The sequence below is a fragment of the Acinonyx jubatus genome, chromosome B2 (assembly GCF_027475565.1).
Source record: "Acinonyx jubatus isolate Ajub_Pintada_27869175 chromosome B2, VMU_Ajub_asm_v1.0, whole genome shotgun sequence".
Lineage (NCBI taxonomy): Eukaryota > Metazoa > Chordata > Mammalia > Carnivora > Felidae > Acinonyx > Acinonyx jubatus.
The window spans coordinates 115,112,538-115,133,407 of NC_069385.1; the positions used below are offsets into that span (position 1 = coordinate 115,112,538).

The 20,870-nt window shown below is 42.5% G+C and overlaps 1 protein-coding gene across 3 annotated transcripts in view; it reads left to right on the top strand.

The window, feature by feature from the left end:
* The window catches only part of STK38 (serine/threonine kinase 38), a 51,879-nt gene extending 32,130 nt beyond the window's left edge, over positions 1-19,749 (top strand). For all 3 annotated transcript variants that reach the window (XM_053222891.1, XM_027057877.2, XM_015069808.3), the window contains exons 6-14: positions 778-901; positions 3,096-3,250; positions 8,254-8,356; positions 9,167-9,228; positions 14,479-14,596; positions 15,886-16,009; positions 16,198-16,293; positions 17,358-17,452; positions 17,929-19,749. In XM_053222891.1, coding sequence (XP_053078866.1) covers positions 778-901; positions 3,096-3,250; positions 8,254-8,356; positions 9,167-9,228; positions 14,479-14,596; positions 15,886-16,009; positions 16,198-16,293; positions 17,358-17,452; positions 17,929-18,059 — 1,008 coding nt within the window. In that variant the 3' untranslated portion in view covers positions 18,060-19,749. The remainder of the gene's footprint in view (positions 1-777; positions 902-3,095; positions 3,251-8,253; positions 8,357-9,166; positions 9,229-14,478; positions 14,597-15,885; positions 16,010-16,197; positions 16,294-17,357; positions 17,453-17,928) is intronic.
* The last annotated feature ends 1,121 nt before the right edge of the window (positions 19,750-20,870 follow it).

A 20,870-nucleotide genomic window follows, 5' to 3' on the forward strand; every position in this document is an offset into this window, starting at 1 on the left:
TAAGTGGAGACCTGGTTGAACCCACCTTTGCATCTTGTGACATTTAGCGTAAGAGGAGAGGGGACAGGATTTGATAATACGCAGCTGTGGTTTGATTACTCTTACATATTTCAAGTAGATAAGGTAAATTTGATAATAAAACATGATTATGAAATAATGTAGTTCTGCCAGTTCTCCTAAACCTTTTGGCAATTTGGTCTCCCTTGGCTAGATATTTTAGTAAGAGCAGAAAGCTGGAAATACCATAAATTCGAATCAGTAACTCTTCTTAGGTATTCTTGTATTTCCATTCCGTAAGAATTGAGCACATACTCTGTGCACAGCAGCGAACTGAATACTGTGGTATAGTATTCTAGAATTGTCAGCCAGGGCACCGTCATTGCGGACACCATTGCAGACCTGAGGCAGGACTTGTTTAGAGAGTTTCATCTTGGGGACTAATTTTTGTCATAAAAGGTTATTAGAACAAAAAGATGTGCAAAAGAATGGTACTTTTAATTAATCACAGGTTCAATTGACAGCACTGTTAAAGTTGCCGTTTGCATGACAGCCATTCATTTTGTCCTTTTGTAAGCCTTTCATCACTCAAGTGTTCATGACTGAATACCGTCAAGTCCAGTGTTGTCAATTTTGAGTTCATAGGTTTGCCTAAGCATAAATTAGATCTTTTGCATCATCACAATTGAATACTCAAACGGTACTTAACTTGTTTAAACAAATATACAGTCTAATGAAGCAGAGCAAGGCTTGTCATTAATCAAATGCGTATACCTCCAGGTTGGCCACATTCGTGCGGAGCGTGACATTCTAGTGGAGGCAGACAGTTTGTGGGTTGTGAAAATGTTCTATAGTTTTCAGGATAAGCTAAACCTCTACCTAATCATGGAGTTCCTGCCTGGAGGTAATTACTTGACGATGAAAGGTCATTTTTCCTTTTTGTTCTGTGGTTTCTCTCTCACATCAATTAACCCTCCTTTCTGCTTTTAATCGTGTTCACAAAGTTGCTTTCTAAATCTTTTTTAGGTCTGTAAAGGAGGTCAGTAACCTGTCTTGTGCTGGGGTGCCTTTCTACAATTCTTAGTGCCATAAAAGTAACCTTCTCACTCATTCTCATGATTTCAGATGGACATTTCTTTCTTTTATTTTTCTTTTTAAATGTATAGGAATAAACTAGGGACTCTGCCTGCTCTCCTGTCAATGGGAATCACGTATAATCAGTTACCCAAATGACCAGATTGAAGCTATTATGTGATTTGCTTCAACTGTTTATCTTTTGCTATAACTTACATTAATAAGGAGTGAATTTCTCATTACCTATATTAGTAGCCAGACTCAGTCTCTCATTTCTGAGATTTCAAGTTTTACATAACTCAGCACGTGTGTCTCCTGAGACAGCTCCAAAGTAAACCCGTAACAGAATATACCATCTGTCCTGGGGAACAGTCTGTTTGCCAGTGAACAGATGAGCTGTGAGCACACTCTGGTGGGGGAAAAAAAGAAAACTTTTTCTCTTTTTGGTTCTATAGCAAAGCAAATGTAACTGTGGCATAATATTTTGATCTTGTGACAACTTTTATTTAGATCTAGGGTCACCAGTTTTTTATGAACAATTGATGAACGTTAGGGAAGAGTCTGATAGAATGAGGAGAAACTTTTTAACATTTAGATGCTAGTTCTTAAATAGGAATAAGAAGCAGCTCAGTCACCAGCCCCTTGACACGGGTCTCCTCAAGCCTTACACGCCCCGTCTTCCATAGCTTCTCATGTCTCCTGGACCCCGCCCTTTGCCCTCCGTGGAGCTGGCCTCAGAGCCATAGACCATCTGGCTTGAGCTCTCTGATCTGGGCGAACTCTGCTCTCCTGAGCCACAGCACTGAGGCCACACAGCTACCTTAGAGCTGGCCTGAGTGCCCCACCCCCACATCTCTGGTGTGCCTCCAGATGGAATATGTAGCTGCCAGGAATGATTAGGGAATCCTGTTTTTCAAGTCTTGGGTCAAAAAGGAGAGCATACATGGTTTAATTTTTGCCTGAGTGTAAAATATCCAGTTTTCTCTAAGAATACAAAAAATTCCCCCAAAGTTATAAGTGAAATTCAAAAAGCAGCATGATGCTCTATTAAAATCAGAGGTTTCTTTCTCTTTTCCCTGTTTTCCGACCATAACTGGCTTTATATGGAATCTAAACTGAATCTTTCCTGTTTCTCTTAGCTTTAAACTACTTCTAAATATTTGCTTTGCTTTGCTTTTGTCTAACCATTGAGTTAGGATCAGAATCTTTTTTTCCCCACCATTTTATGTTGCTGATAGTAAGCAGAAGTAATTAAATTTTGACTTTGCAGAAAACTAGGGAGTTTACCTTTTAACTGCTAGAATACTGATCCTGTGTTGTAAAAGTCGCATAAAGCATATTGGTGTATATTTACCTATAATAACAGTGGAGAAAACACTCTGCTGATCTTGGGGCGTGTTCACCTTGCACTTCTGAGAGGCAGCCATTGCATACCCCAGTACATAGCATTTTCAGTTCCTTTTTAGCTTTTGTTGACTTACACTGTGCTACCTAAATCTCACCTTTTTATTTATGTTCAGGTGTTTTGTAAACAAATTGGAGAGCTTGTTTTCAGTCTCCTCATATATTTAGTTTTTGTTTGGCATTTCAGCCTATACTGATAACAATGGTGGTATAACCTATGTGGAAATGGTAGTTTGCAGACAAATTAAAAAGTAAAGTAAATTTTTCCCCCAGTCCAAAAACTTACCCTAAGGAATTTTTTTTTTTTTTTTTTAAAGTGTGAGAGAATTTTCCTTTTTCTCTCCAGAATAAAATGGGAATCACTGCTTAGTGGTCAGCATCAGGTTAGGTTAAAAGCATTTTGTTCTCTGTGGCTGTGAATGTTTTACCTTTAAGTATTAGAAACTACTTACCATTTCCACCCATGTCGGCAGTGTGGGTCAGTTTCTGGAACACAAAAGAGTCCTGTGTAGCACTGCCTTATGTAGGCAGATAGGGAAGACCTATCTGAAAACTGGCACTTACTCATGCATTGTTGTGTGTGTGTTTGTGTGTGTGTTGGCTTTGTATCTTGTTTCCAGGGGACATGATGACCCTGTTAATGAAAAAAGATACCCTGACAGAAGAGGAGACTCAGTTTTATATAGCAGAAACAGTATTAGCAATAGACTCCATTCACCAACTTGGATTCATCCACAGAGACATCAAGCCAGACAACCTTCTCCTGGACAGCAAGGTACTGTGGTGGGGGAATAGCCAGTGTGTATTTCCTCATCTGAGCAGTGTCTGCTTTAACGCCTGCAATGCTTTTGGTAATCACAGGGAGCCACGAATTGTTTTGTATAGTCTTTGTATAGTTTTCTCTTTTTTTATAGGTAAGTTTGCTGCTACTTCCCCTCTCTGAAAGGTGTATGATTCTATAATTTGAACACTCTTCTTAAAAATAAAGGACATCTTTGAAAATGATTAAGAGGAAAATTGATTTAAAGTTTATTTATTTTGAGAGACAGAGCGAGGGAGGGGCAGAGAGAGGGGGAGAGAGAGAATCCCAAGCAGACACTGCACTGTCAGTGCAGAGCCTGATGTGGGGCTCGATCTCACCAACTGTAGTATCATGACCTGAGCTGAAATCAAGAGTTGGACGCCCTGAAAACTGATTTAGAAGCTTATTTTATAATAAAGCCAAAGGTACCGTTTTTTCCTAGCCCATAATTAACTATAATTAGCATATAATTAACTCTACTGATGCATCGCCTATTGGGAATCCCTTTGTTGGGCAACCTTATTCTTGAACCCAGTCAAGAACTGGGAAGTAAGGCAAACAAAAACAGCAGTCTGTGCCAGAGTTCAGGTTCCAGATCCTTTGTCCTTTGCTTAAAGAAGAGTCCTGCTCAACCTCTGGACTGGCCTATGTATTCTTTAGCCATGCAAACGAGTTCAGTTGCTTGGTTTTGTTTTTTTTTTAATGTTTATTTATTTTAGAGAGAGAGAGAGAGAGAGATGATGAGTGGGAGAGCAGAGAGAGAGAGGAGCACGAATCGGAGCAGGCTCAGCCTGAGCTGCAGCACAGAGCTGACGGGGCTCGACTCACCAGTGAGATCAGACTGAGTGAGTGGATGCCACGACGAGCACGATCAGACTGAGCTGAGCGATCTCACGACTGAGCACCAGGCCCCTCAGTTGCTTGTTTAACTCACAGCAATCAGAGAACCCTGTTGCTAGGTTCGGCTGCTCTTGCAGGCTCCCACTGTCCAGTCCCATTTCTAAAGTGAGGATCGATCCGAGAGCTCACAGCCTCCAGCTTTTTTTATTTTTTATTTTCACGTTATTATTTTGACAGAGAGAGAGACAGGCTGACGGGGAGGGCAGAGAGAGGGGACACAGATCGGAACAGCTCAGCTCTGAGCATCACCAGAGCTGACGGGGCTCGACGCATGGACCGCGAGTCGGACGCTTAACCGACTGCGCCACCCAGGCGCCCCAGTCCCTTCCAGCTTTAACATTTTAGGGGTGCCTGGGTGGCTCAGTTGGTCAAACGTCTGGCTTATGGCTCAGGTTGCAGTCTCGTAGTTCATGGGTTTGAGCCCTGCATCAGGCTCTCTGCTGTCAGTGTGGAGCCTGCCTTGGATCCTCTGTCTCCCTCTCTCTCTGACCCTTCCCTGCTTGTGCTCTCTCTCTCTCTGAAAAAATAAAAATAAACATTAAAAAAATTTTTAGAATGTTCTGTTCTGTTACACAGAATTGTTGTCTGGACTTTTAAGGAGAAAAGTGAATTTAATTCTTTGAGTATTTTTCTTCCTTCCTTCCTTCCTTCCTTCCTTCCTTCCTTCCTTCCTTCCTTCCTTCCTTCCTTCCTTCTTCCTCCCTCCCTTTCTTTCTTTCTTTCTTTCTCTCTCTCTCTCTCTTTCTTTCTTTCTTTCTTTCTTTCTTTCTTTCTTTCTTTCTTTCTTTCTTTCTTTCTTTCTTTCTTTCAAGTTTTATGTATTTAAGTAATCTACACCAACATGTGGCTCAGACTCACGACTCCAACATCAAGAGTCACATGCTCCACCGACTGAGCCAGCCAGGCGTCCCTCTTGTTGTCTTTTAATAGTTTTCTTGCTGTCTTTGAAAAACCTGAACTTTTGGTGTACGTTCTTTAAAAAAACTATCTTTCTATTTCAAGAAGGCTGGAGATTTATCAAATAATTTCTTTTTCTTGATCATAAGAATAATGTGTATGCACAGTAGAAAATTTGAACAGTACAAAGAGTTATAAAGAAGAAACATACCTATAATCTCATCATTCAAAGATAACCACTATTTTGGTACAATAGCTTCAATACCTTCTCTATTTGTGTCTATAATTTATATACAGTTAACATCCTAAAAGTAGCTTGTAGCTTGGTATTCTGCTTTTAAAATGTTAGTGTATATATTGGGGCACCTGGGTGGCTCAGTCGATTAAGTGTCTAACTTGATCTTGGCTCAGGTCATGATCTCACAGTTTGTGAGTTGGAGCCCTGCATCAGGCTTTGCGCTGGGCATGGAGCCTGCTTAGGATTCTGTCCCTCTCTCTGCCTCTCCCTTGCTTGCTTTCTCCCTCAAAAGTAAATAAATAAACTTAAAAAAAAAAAAGAAAGATTTAGAATCTTCTCTGAAGGTTCTCTGAACCTAAAAAAAATGTTAATGTATATAAACGTATTTTTCTGTCATTCTATGTATATAAAATTTTTTAATGTTTATTTTTGAGAGACGGAGACAGAGCGCAAGCAGGGGAGGGGCAGAGAGAGAGGGAGACACAGAATCCAAAGCAGGCTCCAGGCTCTGAGCTGCCAGCACAGAGCCCGACGTGGGGCTCAAACCCATGAACCACGAGATCATGACCTGAGCCAAAAGTTGGACCCTTAACCAACTGAGCCACCCAGGCGCCCCTCAGATATATTTTAATAAAGCACTGGCCCTACTTTGTGTAGTCGGGTTCAGATGCCCTGATCCTGTGCCCCAGGTGCCTTAGTGCAGGTTTAGTTGCACCCTGTAGTCTCTGTTCAGGTCTAGCAGACATATTGAAAGCCAAGAACTTGGGGCCTCAATATAATGAGGAGGAGTGGGGAACCCTTTTAGGTGCAGGTTTGCTCTCTACAAGATGCTAGCCCAGACTTGTAGAAAGATGTTTTCACAAGCGAGCTCATTTCGGTGTTCAACCATACAGATTCTAGAAGTGAAAGTGTAGATGTTTTGAGTTCCTGCCACATACTTAGGATACCTACAGAATTCCCTGAAAATTTAGGCTTGAATAGCATTTGTTCCAGGTACTGCTTTTTAAGACACTCTCTTTTCTTAGAGGTGTCCAGGTGAAATGTAATTTTGAGAACTCTAAATTAAACTCTGTTCCTTGACTTATACAACAAGTTGTTTAAAAATCTGAAAAAAATGATACCAGGTTAGCAGGTTCAAATCTGTCTTTGTTTGGTAGTTTACTTTGTTGGGCATACATACACGCATGGGTACACACACACACACGGCCAAACCTAATGGGATTTCTTCAGAACAAAACAAAATAAAACTGACCCATCTGAGCAGGGCTTCTGTAGCCTCATGTATCCTGAGAAGTTTGTATATTAAGGCCCAAGGATGTCCTGGAGGAAGGTGGTATGGATAGATCACAGATGTTGAAGTCTTTGGCCACACCACTTTTTTTTTTTTTTTAAGTTTATTTATTTATTTTGAGAGAGAAAGCAGCAGCAGGGGGTGGGGGTGTGGAACAGAGAGGGAGAGAGAGAATCCCAGGCAGGCTCCACACTACCAGCACGGAGCCTGGTGTGGGGCTTGAACTCACAGACCGTGAGATCATGACCCGAGCTGAAGCCAGGAGCTGGACTCAACTGACTGAACCACCCCGGTGCCCCCTGGCCACACCACTTCTAAGTGTGTGACCTTGAGCAATGTAAATCCCTGAGCATCAGGATTCCCTCCCCTATTTTTGGTTTTACCTCCTTATCTACTTGAAATTTCACTACCCCAAGAACACCTGTCTCTTACTTAGAGCTAGTGCCAGGCACTAGGTTAAGATCTTTACATGCATTAATTGTCATCATTCCTACCAAGAAGATATCATTATCTCCATTTTCCAGGTGGGATCAGGGGATTGGAGAGGGTAAGGGAATCTTGGTCTGGGAGAAGGAACATGGATTGATTTTTGGCTTTGGTTCTGCCATTTCACCAGCAAGCCATTTAATGAGTCTGAGTCAGTGAAATGTGACTTAAGAGTTATAAATGAGATTACACATTTAAAGCGTGGGGCCTGGCTCAGAGGAGGTGTGAGTGTTCCTTGAAGAGTATGATAAAGTCAGACACTTATGACTGAAATACAGTATAGCAACATTTGTCAAGAACTATGTAATAAAGTTTATTCTCTGTCTTTGGAATAATTTATTCCTTGGAATGTATCCTAATGAAATAGTTCAAGCAGAGAAGAAGTTATATGAACAAAGATTTATTTACTCATTAACAATCGTTTATTAAGACCATCCTCTGTACTGTGCATGGTTAGATTTGGGGGCACAGACCCTCTCTATCACAGGGTGCTTATAATCCACATTACATGGAGTGAGGAATTAGAAATGGAATAAACACCCAGTATGAGGAGGATGGTTAGGTAAACAATGATGTACTGAGTCATTTGAATATTATGTACACATTAAAAATGGTGATTTTGAAGACCATATAGAAGCACAGGAATATTTGAGTGCATTAGTTTAAGAAGTAGTAAGAGTATCTTTATTTTTTTAAGTTTATTTTGAGAGAGCGAGGGGCGGAGAGAGAGGGAGAGAGCGAGAATCCCGAGCAGGCTCTGCATATCAGCGTGGAGCCTGACTTGGGGCTCAAACTTACAGACTGCGAGATCACAACCTGAGCTGAAACCAGGAGTCAGACGCTTAACTAAGCCAGACTAAGCCACCCAGGAGCCCCAAGAAGTAGTAAAAGTGTTTTTAGATGCCATGGAGAGTTCATCTATGTTGGGAAGTTTATGTTTGGACAAACAGATAATATGTAAGAATTGAAATACTTTTATTCGAATAATAGGATTTGGGGTGATCTTTTAAACATTTATTTTTAATTTATTTTTCCCTATAATCAAAGAAAAAAAGACAGTATACTTTGTGGGGGTGTATTGGATACTATAAGGAGCTAGAGAATAGAATGTCTGTTCCACATCCATGAATGTTCATCCATTACCTTGTTTCTTCTTCCCCATAGGGCCACGTGAAGCTTTCTGACTTTGGCCTTTGCACAGGACTGAAAAAAGCACATAGGACTGAATTTTATAGGAATCTGAACCACAGCCTCCCCAGTGATTTCAGTAAGTGTAAACAATGATGTTAGCCTTTTTATCCCTTACCTGGGCGTAGAAGAGCTGTTTCCCTGGTAACCAAAATATGCAGGACAGATTAGGAGATTCTCCTGGCATGAATCTAGAGAATAAAAATATCTTCTCAGGTGTGCCTGTGGTTTTTATTGTATGTGAGGCAAGATGAGTGCTACCAGATGTACTAAGGCTGATGTTGCAAAGAGCCTTCTTTGGAGCTCTACTGAGAAGGTTACTGGGGATGAATGTGGGGCAGGCAAGCAAAAGGAGTAGAGGAAAATGTCCTGGGACCAGCTCCAGGTTAGATTTATCCCAGGTGCTTCTTTCTGTTGTGGCAGAAAGACATTGATCTTTATGAGTGTTACTTTCACTCCAGTCCTGTCAAACCATTGAAACTGTGTGGTACAGTTACAGTTTATCCTGGAGAACTGAAGCCGGAAATGCACTATAAATTCCGAAGTCTCTGATTATGTACCAAGTACTGTTCCTGGAAACTTGATGGTAGCTTTGAGAGATTATCAATGTCTAGGTCCACTTTGGGACCTTTGCTTCTGATGAAACTGTATTCCCCGTAATTCTGATGAAGGCCTGGCCACATGATCCACGTGACTGTATGATTCTTTGAGCTAATGCTTCAGTGCCTTTGATTTGGATTTACAGACTTGCTGGGAAGTGTTATTCAGAATTACTAACGTATGGGCAGAAAAGCAAAACTTTAAGGCTTCATGTGGCTTGAACCAGCCCAACAAAGTAGTAAACATACCTGTTTGAACTTTGATTAGAACTTGTTGTCTCTACTTTTAGCTTTCCAGAACATGAATTCCAAAAGGAAAGCAGAAACCTGGAAAAGAAATAGACGTCAGCTAGTAAGTGATATCTGTGGCTTCTTAAATGCTACAAACCAAGTATGAACAAATTTTAAAAATAGGTACATAAATGTGCATTCAGTAAATGTTTACAGCACATCTGTTCCTTGCTTTTAAGATTATCTTAATAGAACGCTGTCATTGTGTCCGTGGAGCGAAAGGTAATCTTTTGAAGGAGGGAAGATAGTATTGTTCAGGTTGTGACATTTTCAGTGGAGGACTTCATTTTGAGTTCTTACGTTCGTGACAAGCCCTTTCCTTCCTACTCCCCTTGTTGCCTGTTTTTATGGTGGTAAAGGGGTTATCTTTAAGCTGGACGTCTCTCAAGATGAAACTAAGTTACAAATACCTACCCAGAGCTTTAAGGCAGTGGGTCTCAAACTTTTACAATTTGATTCACTTAGGCAAGTCACACTCTTCAATTCACCTGCCCCACCCTTTCCTACCTTGTGGTGGAAAAGAGGACTTAGTGATAAAAATTGGAGAGCAGTTTAAGGGAAGTGCTTATAATTTACTTTATAAGTATTTAAGTATATACACATAAAATTATGTCCTACAAGCTTAAAAATAAGTAACATTATTGCATTTACCTATTGATAGTATGTTGGAAGTTATTTAAATAAGTACAGATTAACCAGTGAAATATTGCAGTCTAGGCAAACTTTTATTCTGAATCATTCATTTATATTTAAAGTGCAGTCCAGTGTCTAGTTCTTGGAAAATTATTGACCGGACATCATAGAAATGTGTATCACCACATTCTTAGGCTTCGTTAGAAACCCATAGCAAATGAAGTAAATGATGGTAAAGTTAAACTAACAACTGGTCGTAGGAAGCAGGAGTAGCGGCTGGGGAAAATGATGACTAACTCGGAATGATGGCCACGCACATGTATCATCTAGAAATGGCGGCACCTCTGCTAGTCGGTGTATACAGTAGTGACTTGGCAGGTTTGTCAAATAGTGTGTTCGGTCAGACTTCTTATTCTTAGTGAAATGCTGAATCAGAGTTCTCTGTAGTATCTTTAGTAACTCATTTAGTAGGTTGCTGGTAGTAGCTGGCTGTCATGGTGAAAAAGGATGCCCGTAAGGTTAAGAAAGCATCAAAAGAAAGGCTTGCATTTTTTGATTTGAGGCCCACTGGTAGGCCTCAGACCATGCTATGAGCATAATGAATATTTTTGTTAAACCTGGGCCGTGGAGGAGGCATGGTCTTAAACCAAACACTTCTGGAGATGTGGTAACTGAAATTCATCTTTGATATCTTTTTTCTAACATTAACTTGGGGATACTTAAAGTTGGTATAGTCAGTCACATCATAGTCTCCTTTCCTTAGGAACTCTGATACTCTTGAAGTGTTTGAATTCTATATGTGGTTGAAAAACTGTTTACATAGCTTGTTGAGGGTTAGGAAATGCCAGGAACAAATTTGATCAGATGCTTCTATTGTGTCTCTCCATAGAGTAGTAGATCTTAACCTTGGCTGCACATCAGAATCACCTGTGGACTTCAGAACCTATTGATGTCTGGGTCCCACTCCCAGAGATTGATTCGGTTGGTTTGGGGCATATAATCTGTGTATTTGATTTTTTGAAAGGACTCTGGGTGATTTTACTGTATAGTGAAGGTTGAGGGCCTCCACTAAAGAGACTGTTTCTTAAATAGTAGCTCCTGCATTATTGGGAAACTGATATTTACCTGTGTTTTGGAAGCTAACGTAAGATAAGGCTCTTCTGTGATTTTTTATTATTTTTTTTAAAGCAAGCCAGGGTTTAACTTTTGGCCACTGGGCTAAAATATTTATATTTGTTTTTTTAAGTAATCTGTGCCCAACGTGGGACTCGAATTTGCAACCTTGAGGTGAAGTTACATGCTCTACCAACTGAGCCACCAGGCACCCCAATCCCTGGTTTTATAATACAAATCTTTTAACAAATAAGATTTACTTAGCGCTTGGCTTTGCTGTAATAAACCTACTTTCTGAATTGAAGGGTTGCTGTAGTTTCTTAGCCTTTATAATTAGAATGAAAATACTTCTTGGGGAGGGTCCAGTCCGTGTCTCAGACTTTATTTTTACTTACTTCTTTATTTAAAGTTATTTATTTTTTTTTGAGAGAGAGCAAGCATGCGTGCACATTTGAGCAGGGGGTGGGGCAGAGAGAAGGGAGAAGGAGAGAGAGAATCCCAAGCAGGCTCCACGCAGTCAGTGCAGAGCCTGACTGGGGCTCTATCCCATGAACTGTGAGATCGTGACCTGAGCTGAAATCGAGAGTCAGATGCCTAAACAGCTGAGTCAGTCAGGTGCCCCCATGTCTCAGACTTTGAAACAACTGGCATTTATGTTATTTAATATTTGTATTTAAGAGAAAACCACGTAAAAAAGAAAAAACAATGTACAATTCTATATGGAAAAAATGGATTCCTGTCTTACAGTATACACAAAAATAAATTGTAGAGGGAGAATAAAACTTGAAAACTTTTAGAAGAAAGAAGAGGGCAGTGTATTCATGATCTTGGAGTAAGGAAGGATTTTTTTTTTTTTTTAAATATGAAGATAAAAGAAGTACAGATCATAAAACTTGATTTTACTACTTTAAAGGGAAAAAAACCCTTCTGTATATTGAAAGACATAAACAAATGAAAAATAAGCCACATGCTCCCACTCCTTTGGGATTATCTTATAATTCATGTGCATGCCCTACAAACAGCACTTCTGCCCCTAGTCATATGGCCTGGGGCATCTTGTGCTTGGGAACCAGGAGCCATGGATAAGAATGTTCACTGCATTTTTGTCATAGCAAAAAACTGGAACTAACCCAGTGTCCATAGACAGGAAAATGGTTACACTGTGGGATAGAATATTTTACAACCATGAAAATAGTTGAACTACAGCTGCATGTGACATCATGGACCAACTTTAGGAACAAGACATTGAGAAGAAAAATAGCAGAAGACTGCATGTAGAATGACATCATTTTTACAAAGCCCCCAAATAAAACTAAGATCTCATTTAGAGAGCGACGTGGGCAAAATTAAATTTCTTTAGGAATGATAAACAAAATTGACCTGTAAGGTCAGATTAGGAGGTTAGGAGAGGTGGGCTGACAGAAGGGAGAGGAGTGCAAATTTAGGTCTAATGACATCGGAAATAATTCAGTTCTTTAGTTGAACTTACAGTTATTCATTTTTATTATGCTTCATAATTTGATAATTACACATTTTTGGGTATATAATAAATTATCACATCACTTAAAAATGATAATAAAAATGACAATCCTCACACTGGGAGAAGATATTTTCAATTTCTAAAACTAAAAAAGGATTAATTTCCTGAATCCCAGGATTAATGCCGTGATTCATAGAGAATTCCAATGAATCAATTAAAAAAAAAAGATAATGCAACTAAAAAAACAAATGGGCAAAGGATCTGAATGGGAATTCACAGAAAAAAGACCTGAGTGGCTAATTAATATATAACTACATGTTCAAGCTTACTAGAAATAAAGGAAATGCAAATTAAAACATAAGATCCCATTTCATGTTCATCAGATTGGCAAAAATTAGAAAGTCTGACAAAACCAAGTGTTGGTGAGATAGGGAATACCAGGAGCTCATCCCCGCTGGGGGTGTTTAAATGGGTATAACCACTTTGGATGCTAGTTGGAAGACATCTGGTTAACTTGGAGATGTTCATAATGCAAGACCCAGTGACACTGTTTCTGGTATATCCTCGAGAGAAATTCTCACTGTAGTGCCCAGGAGGTGTCACGGGAATGTTTACTCAGGTGTTGTCATAGTGAAACATTAGAAGCAACAGAAGAATGGATAAAAAAAACATTATGACATTTGTATAATGGACAGGTGTACAGCAGTGAAATGGGTGAGCCAGAGCTCCGTGAATAAATCTCAAAATCATAATGTTAAGTTAAATAAGCAAGTTGTAGCATTATATAGAATAATTAAGCACCAGACGAAACCTTTTATTAAAAGTTGAAATGTTCGGGAAGTAATATCATGCCAGTTATGCAAATATTCATACAAGCATAGCACTGCAACTTTAGGGTGATTTTGACTTCAGTAGGAGAGGAGGGAGGATCTGGTTTTAATTGTGTAGTTTTGTGTTTAAAAAAATTGATCTGAGACAAATACTCATCTTGTTAGTATGGGCAGTTGGTACACATGTGTTGTATTGTCCTGTTTTTTTTTTTCTGTATGTTTGCAGTATTCCATAGTAAATATTTTCCAAAGACAACACAGGTATAATTTTTTTTTATTCTAGAAGTTCTACAAGGGCGCCTAGGTGGCTCAGTTATCCGACTTCAGCTCAGGTCATGATCTCGCAGTTTGTGAGTTCAGGCCCCGCGTCGGGCCCTGTGCTGACAGCTCAGAGCCTGGAGTCTTCTTCGGATTCTGTGTGTCCTCCTCTCTCTGCCCTTCCTCCACTCGTGTGCTCTCTCTCTCTCTCAAAAATAAATAAATGTTAAAAAAAAAAAAAGCACTATAATATCAGAAGCACTTAGATAAATCTGAGTCTTCTGTGTTGTAAACTCTCAAATTCTGAGCACAGTGGAGGGCTCTGAGTGTACTTCCCCCTAGTATTGTAGTCCTTGTATATGACAGTAGATTACTTGAATTTAGAAAAATTTCCCCTAAGAACTATTTACATAAATAAGTAAATTTGGTAAATTGATGTAAATCTCTAACCTATAGGATATGACTAGCTGGTGATCGATAATAAAGCTTCCCTTTACGATTTTGTCAAATCGAGGAATGTTGGTGGTAGAAAGAGGGAGGATTTAGACAAGGTATTAAATTTGCACACTGAGCTCTGCCACTTAACTAGTTCTGAGCCTGTGAACAAAGCTGCTTTGGGAGTTAGATTTTTTGTATCTGCAAAGTTGGACTACTAAAGTCCTCTTTACCGAGTTGTGTCGGGACTAAATAGGCTCATAAGCATTTAAGTGCAGAGCCTGGCATTCTCTGGGTACTCAGTCACTTACGGTACTAGTGAACGTGGATCCTGTGTCCTGGTGGACTCTGGGCTTTGGCTGTATTTGGGAATGGTCTCTCGCCTCACTGTTCATTTTGGAAGTGCTCTGGCAAATCAGACTTGCCATTAAGCTCCTGGGCCATCCTGTGCAGTTAGTTTGGGGGTAGCCATAGGTGGTGCTTGAAACCTTTGGTCTCTGGAGCAGAACTCTGGGCACCCTCCTGCCTGCTGAGCCCCCCTGATGCGTGCTGCCTGTTTCAGGCTTTCTCCACAGTAGGCACTCCTGACTACATCGCTCCTGAGGTGTTCATGCAGACCGGCTACAACAAGCTCTGTGATTGGTGGTCGCTCGGCGTGATCATGTACGAGATGCTTATCGGTAAGTTGCGTGCTTTCAGGGGCTTTCTCTGTGCAGCCAGGGTTGAGTCGCATACTGATAATAGACTGTTTCGATTAGGGGTGGTCTAAGCACTTCTCCCCTCTTGTCTTTCAACGTGAAGTTTCCTAGGCAGAAAGCTCGGCCGTCAAATAGCCAAGTATGTTCTCTGGCCTGCTGGCATCCTGCGGTTGCTTTGCTGATCATTTATCCATTCTGCATTTTCATCCTCTCCATCTGGCAGCTCTTTCAGTCGCTGACATTTGTTAAACATTCGTTGTATGCAGGGAACTTTAACTGGGCATTGCCTCACATGCTCTTTACTTATTTGCTGTCCCCTTCCTTTCTCTAAGCCTTCAAAGCATGGAATCCTCTGATCTCTCTCCCTCTTGTTTGGATGGTGTGTCTGGGTATTTGGGGGACACTCTGGTCGGCGGGGGGTGGGGTGGTCATATGCCCGAGAGCACTAGAAGAGTAAGTGTATCGTGGCTGTACTGAGTGATTCTGTGGGTGACTAGTGTGGCCTCTGGCGGCGTTGTCTCTGGAGACGCTGGATGGATGCCGGTGGAGGCAGATGTGATCTGTGTGGAGGGCATGCGGAGTAATATGGTATGAGAGTATTTATCCTCTTGCCTCGTAGTTCTCAGTAAGAGGCATGGTGGTCACTTTTAAAGCCTGTGGTTTTTTGATTTTTTTTTTTATATTTGTTTATTTCTGAGACAGAGAGAGACAGAGACAGAGCACAAGAGGGGGAGGGGAGAGAGAGAGGGAAATACAGAATCCAAAGCAGGCTCCAGGCTCTGAGCCGTCAGCTGAGAGCCCGACGTGGGGCTCGAACCCACCAACTGCGAGATCGTGACCTGAGCCGAAGTCGGACGCTTAACGGATTGAGCCATCCAGGCGCCTCCCTGGTTTTTTTCTTACCAACTTGTTTGGCACTTTACCCGCATAAGGATATTCCTAGAACGGAGTCATTTCTTAATGATGTTCCACCCTTTCCTCTCTTCTTTGGCGCAGTGGTTTCCATGTGTGCAGCCTCTGTGTGTCCTCCCTTCTTTTCCCAACTTCAGCTCTGAGCCGGCTCCTTTTGTGGTACCAGAAGCACAAACTCACTTTGGGTTTAGGAGTTTGGGGGAGAATGAAAAATTAGTTCAGATGTTTTCTGGAATGAGTGGAAATCTTGTGCGTGTCATGGAGGGTTGAAGATATATAGAATCATCTTAAGGAGACTACTGTCAGGCAGATTCAAAGTTCTGGGATGTAAAAGCTCTGAAGTGCTTTTTTTATTACAGGCTACCCACCTTTCTGTTCTGAGACCCCTCAAGAGACATATAAGAAGGTGATGAACTGGAAAGAAACTTTGACTTTTCCTCCAGAAGTTCCTATTTCTGAGAAAGCCAAGGATCTAATTTTGAGGTATTAGAGAACACTTCCCACCCAGGCTTTTTGACATGAATGAATTCATATTTTTAAACTTAAATTATTACCTGGTCTGCCCCCTCTCTCTCCCATCCCTTTGTTTAAAAAAGGGGGGAGGGGGGCATTCTTTTTCTTTTTCCAAAGTGATTACTTGAGGTATGCTGAAAGGCCTCTGTGTTTTCCAGATTCTGCTGTGAGTGGGAACATAGAATTGGAGCCCCTGGAGTTGAGGAAATCAAAAGTAACTCTTTTTTTGAAGGCGTTGACTGGGAACATATCAGGTATATCCATATAAAAGTTTTCGGGATTATTTTAGAAAGTCTGTAATTTGTTTAATAGTAATTTAGAAACACTGTTATTGGTAAGTCACGCAAGGGAAGAGAGCTGCTCAGAGATTCAGGGTCTTTTCTTGTCTTTGTTCGCGGTGAGGATGGGGAGTTGGGGCTTCCTGTCAGCCGTGTGGCATGGGGTATGGGGAAGCCAGCAGTTATTTCCAGAGTGAAGTGAACTTTGGGTTCCGTGGTGAAGGGGGCACCTAAGAAGCACATTGCCCTTGCTTTTACCTAGAACACACCAGCTTCTCTATACCAGGGGGCCACCAGCAGGGCTGTCCCCACGCGTAGGGAGGTAGGGAAGAAAGAGGAAGAAGGATGGGGGTGGGGAGGGAGGTGGACGTGGCCACGGTGGCGGTTGCGGAGCGCAGCCAGTGGCAGCAACAGCCTGCACCGCCTGCTGCCGTCCGACCTTCTTACTCAGGTTGGTTGGTTGCCAGACAGAAGGCGAAGACGTCATCTCTCGTGATTGTGTTCTGACTTACATTCCTGTAAGTTTTACCTCCGCCTCAGCCACTCTCTCTGTTGACAGCCTCTGGTAGAAGGAAGCGCAGAGCCTTTCGTGAGGGAGCACCAGAGGTTTACTTGCCCTTTTTACAGACAGGGCAGGCCTCGAGGGGAGTGCATTGTTTAGAGTTTCATTTTTCTCACTATTTTTGTCTTTCTTCCCAGCTGTGAAAAATTGTTATTTGTATTTTTTCATTTGGTTTGGATGCGGTCAGGTGGCGTGGTCGCTCGGTGTCACGAGCTTTTCAGAGAAAGTCAACGCTGCCTGCCAGCGGATAGTCCTCCCACGTCAGACCCGGGGGCTTTTTAAGTTTATTTATTTTGAGAGCGAGCGAGTGAGCGAGCACAGGCCGGGGAGGGGCAGAGAGAGAGCAAGAGAGAGAATCCCAAGCAGGCTCTGTGCTATCAGCGCCCCGACCAGAGGGCTTTTTTGGAGAAAGACTTAATTAGCAGTGATCCGCGTGATTACTGACCACAGTCGTTTTCGACATGTCTGTTCTTGGCAGAGAGAGACCTGCTGCAATATCTATTGAAATCAAAAGCATCGATGATACCTCAAACTTCGATGAGTTTCCGGAATCTGATATCCTTAAGCCAACAGGTAATATCCCCAACACTGCCTCCTGCTGCCTCATAGGGACGTCATTTCCGCTCCCATTTTGGGGTTGTGTTTACAAGTCAGGTAGAGGAACATCAGTTCTTTCGGTTCTTTGCGAGTAGTTTTCCAGTGCTAATGCTGGGCAGCAGTGACACCTTGTCGAATGGAGACTGAATACAAACTCCCATGTTTGAACTGGATGGGTAAATCACACAGGTTTGTTCTTTGGTTTTTATTTGTTAAATTAAAGGTTAGCTGACCTGAAATGACGGGAGTGGGAAAATACAACTTTTAAAGTATCCGTGAAAAATGGGAGGTTCAAAGAACATAGGCAAGCAAACGCAGGCAGTTCGCAGAGTGAAAAACAATGTTTCCCAACTAGAAACTGTGGTATCTTCTTCAGAATGTCATGTCTTCAGTACTGAGTAGTCCATTCGGGTAAGGCAGTGAATCAATTCTCACATCTATTTCTTTCCCAGTGGCTACAAGTAATCACCCTGAGACTGACTACAAGAACAAAGACTGGGTCTTCATCAATTACACATACAAGCGCTTTGAGGGCCTGACGGCTCGGGGGGCTATACCTTCCTACATGAAAGCAGCAAAATAGTATCCTTGAACTAGAACCCTAAATGGAGCGGAGTTCTTTGTACAACATTGCGGTTTTCCTCTCACATGCTCTTTTGAAAGAGTTTCCAAGAAGTTTCCGGAACCCACCGGTGTGTCATGGTAAACTCCTGAAACGCGATAGTAAGTGGAGTCTCTTCCATAATGCATCCGAAAACCCGTAGAACAAAGACGACCATTTCTACTGCATCGGCCATAAACAGCTGTGCTGCTTCTTCAGAAGCATCGTGAGCCAATTTGATAGAGGTTTTAAAAAACTCCTTTTCCTAAGTTCATCAGAATGGAGGAGAAAAAACAGCCATCATCAAACATTATTGAGATTGTAACACGTACTTACTGAATATCAGCCAATTTCTGTGATTTTTGTGACAGACACGCTTTCTGCCAAGCCCACCAAGTATTTCTTTTCCTTTACAGCTAAAAGCTCCATAGTACTAAGGAAATAAAGCAATAACGAAAGCCTCAGCAGCCAGCACTCTGGCTCAAGGAGACGCCCCACCGTCCTTTGAGGGGGTGGTGGGGGGCTTCTCCCCATACCTCGGCCTCGGGCGAGTGGCTTGGATAGCCACCATTCACGGTGCACTTTATTTATGGTACTAGCATAAAGACCCGCAATGCAGTGATTTCTCTCCTCCTGCCCATCTAAAATACTCAAGCTGCTTTTCTGAGTGTTGATGGGGGATACTAGCTCCATCTCTCAGTGCTTTCAGAAGGCCCAGAAGCCACGGGGCCTTGCCAAGGAGTCCCAGATCACGTGGAAAACCTTCAGTGTCTCTTCATGGCCGTATCAGAAAATCCCTAAGACGGACGTTGTCGTGGACCAGCGATAGCCGCAGGCGCTGCCAGCAGGAACTCGGTTCCTTCCTGGGAACACAGCAGGGAGAGTCCGGGCAGAGGCAGGAAGCCTGGAACCCCTCTTGGCTAAGGTGCTGCTCCTGCTTGGTCTCTGGAACCTCCTTGGAAGTGAAGGAACCAGCCCCCTAGAAAGTGCAGAGCCAGCCTACGAATCCGTGTAAAGTTCACTCCTCAGTCCTTGATGCAGCCGTGTTTTGTCTTCTCTCCCGGTATTTCTCCTCTCCGATTTAAGTAACCATTTTGCCTTGGAATCATGATTACGAATTTTTCCTTTGCAGATGCCTTCCTGGGGGATGCGCCTCTCCACCCAAAGGGTAGCCTGCAGCTCTGGCTGACCAGGCCTCTCCGCTGTGGCATTCTCACAAGAGACCCTCTGAATTTTAGCACAAAGTGCCTTTTCTTTCACAGCTGCCACCACCTTTAGAGGAATTTTGCTGCGTCAGAAAAATGTGGAGGCTCCATTTTAATGCATTATTTTAAAATTTTTGATAACTCTTCAAGCATCATTTGCACCTGTGTGGTAATTTTGCCTGTTGCAAAGCATCATGGCCAAGCTACAACTGGGAGTCTGCTTTCTGCTAGGCTTGAGGTTAGGATCAACTTGACAGTGTGTCCTAGCTCAGCCATTCAGCAAAGAAAAATGGGGTAATATCAGAGTTACAGTAGTAAATGAAACTGCTTTGGGTTTTAATGTCTTAGAGGAAGAAAAAAAAGGAATATAGGGAAGTATTAACTTTGGATGAAGGTAATGTTTGCCCCTTAATCTTTCATTCATGGTCTGTTAGTGACAAGGAAGTAAATGAGATTCTTTTGTGTAACTTGGTAGTTCCTTTGTATTACCCAATAGTTGACGTTTTGATCCCCAGGTGTTTTGCAAGTATGTGTGGTAAGCACGCTCAAGAGAAGTTAACAGGAGTGGTGATGGTGTGTGGGGAGTGGCAGGGGATGGTTTGTTTTAGGGGAAAATGCCCACATTTTAAACTTCTGAATAAAACTGTGTGAGAAAACACCGTGAACCTGATGTGTTTTAAAGCAAGTGTGGCTTGTGACTCTAAGGGGCAGAGTGCTGGTGGCTTCTTCCAGCCCCTTTGTCTGCGGACCACTGGAACACCGCCTCCCCGTATGCAGGCAGAGTGTTTTTCTGTCTCGGGGAGGCTGGGACCTACTTTCGCGTTCGCTGAGAACGCGTCTTCTGAATCGGTGTTTGTGTGAGAGCCGCTCTTCTGTTGACCCTGAGCGTCTGTTCTTCCCACCGGCTGCAGGGCTGCACGGTGGGCTCTCCCCCTGCAGCTAGGCCGAGGGCAGAGCGGCTGACAAAAGTGCTGTCAGTTGGTGGGCCCTTTGTACAGCTGTTTACCCCGCCTGGGGTCGACCGGGAACCTCACAGCCTCCTGGGATGGGGCTTCTCGGCCCTCCAGGTCCACCGGGGCAGGAGTCCTGTTGGGTCCCCCTCTGGCTTAGGGAAAGGAGCCCCAGAAAGAGGTGGGAAAGCAAAGGCCATCCGGCGTCAGAACTGCGGCCACAATGTGTATTGTCTTTGCAAAGCTTACGGGTTTCAAGAGACATGTTGGGAACCATTGGCTCAATGTTGGTCCTGTTCACAGATAGTTCCGTTTCCTGCTCCCGTAGGGGGAGTTAGAAGACAGGACTTGAACTGTATGGCATACTGAAATGAAACTGAATACTGTCAGCATTCAGTCTCCTCTTGATTCAGGAGTGCATCAGGATTCTCTTCAGTACCGGTTTTTCTGTTTTCATTTTTTAAAAGTAGGCTCCACACCCAGTGTGGGGCTTGGACTTACAAACCTGAGATCGGGAGTCGGGTGCTCTTAACGACTGACCAGCCAGGAGCTGTTTCTTTTAGAACTACTTTGAAAAGTTAGCTACGGAGGAGTTCCTCCGGGGTTAATATTCAGGCTCCCCTATCTGGCATAGTAGG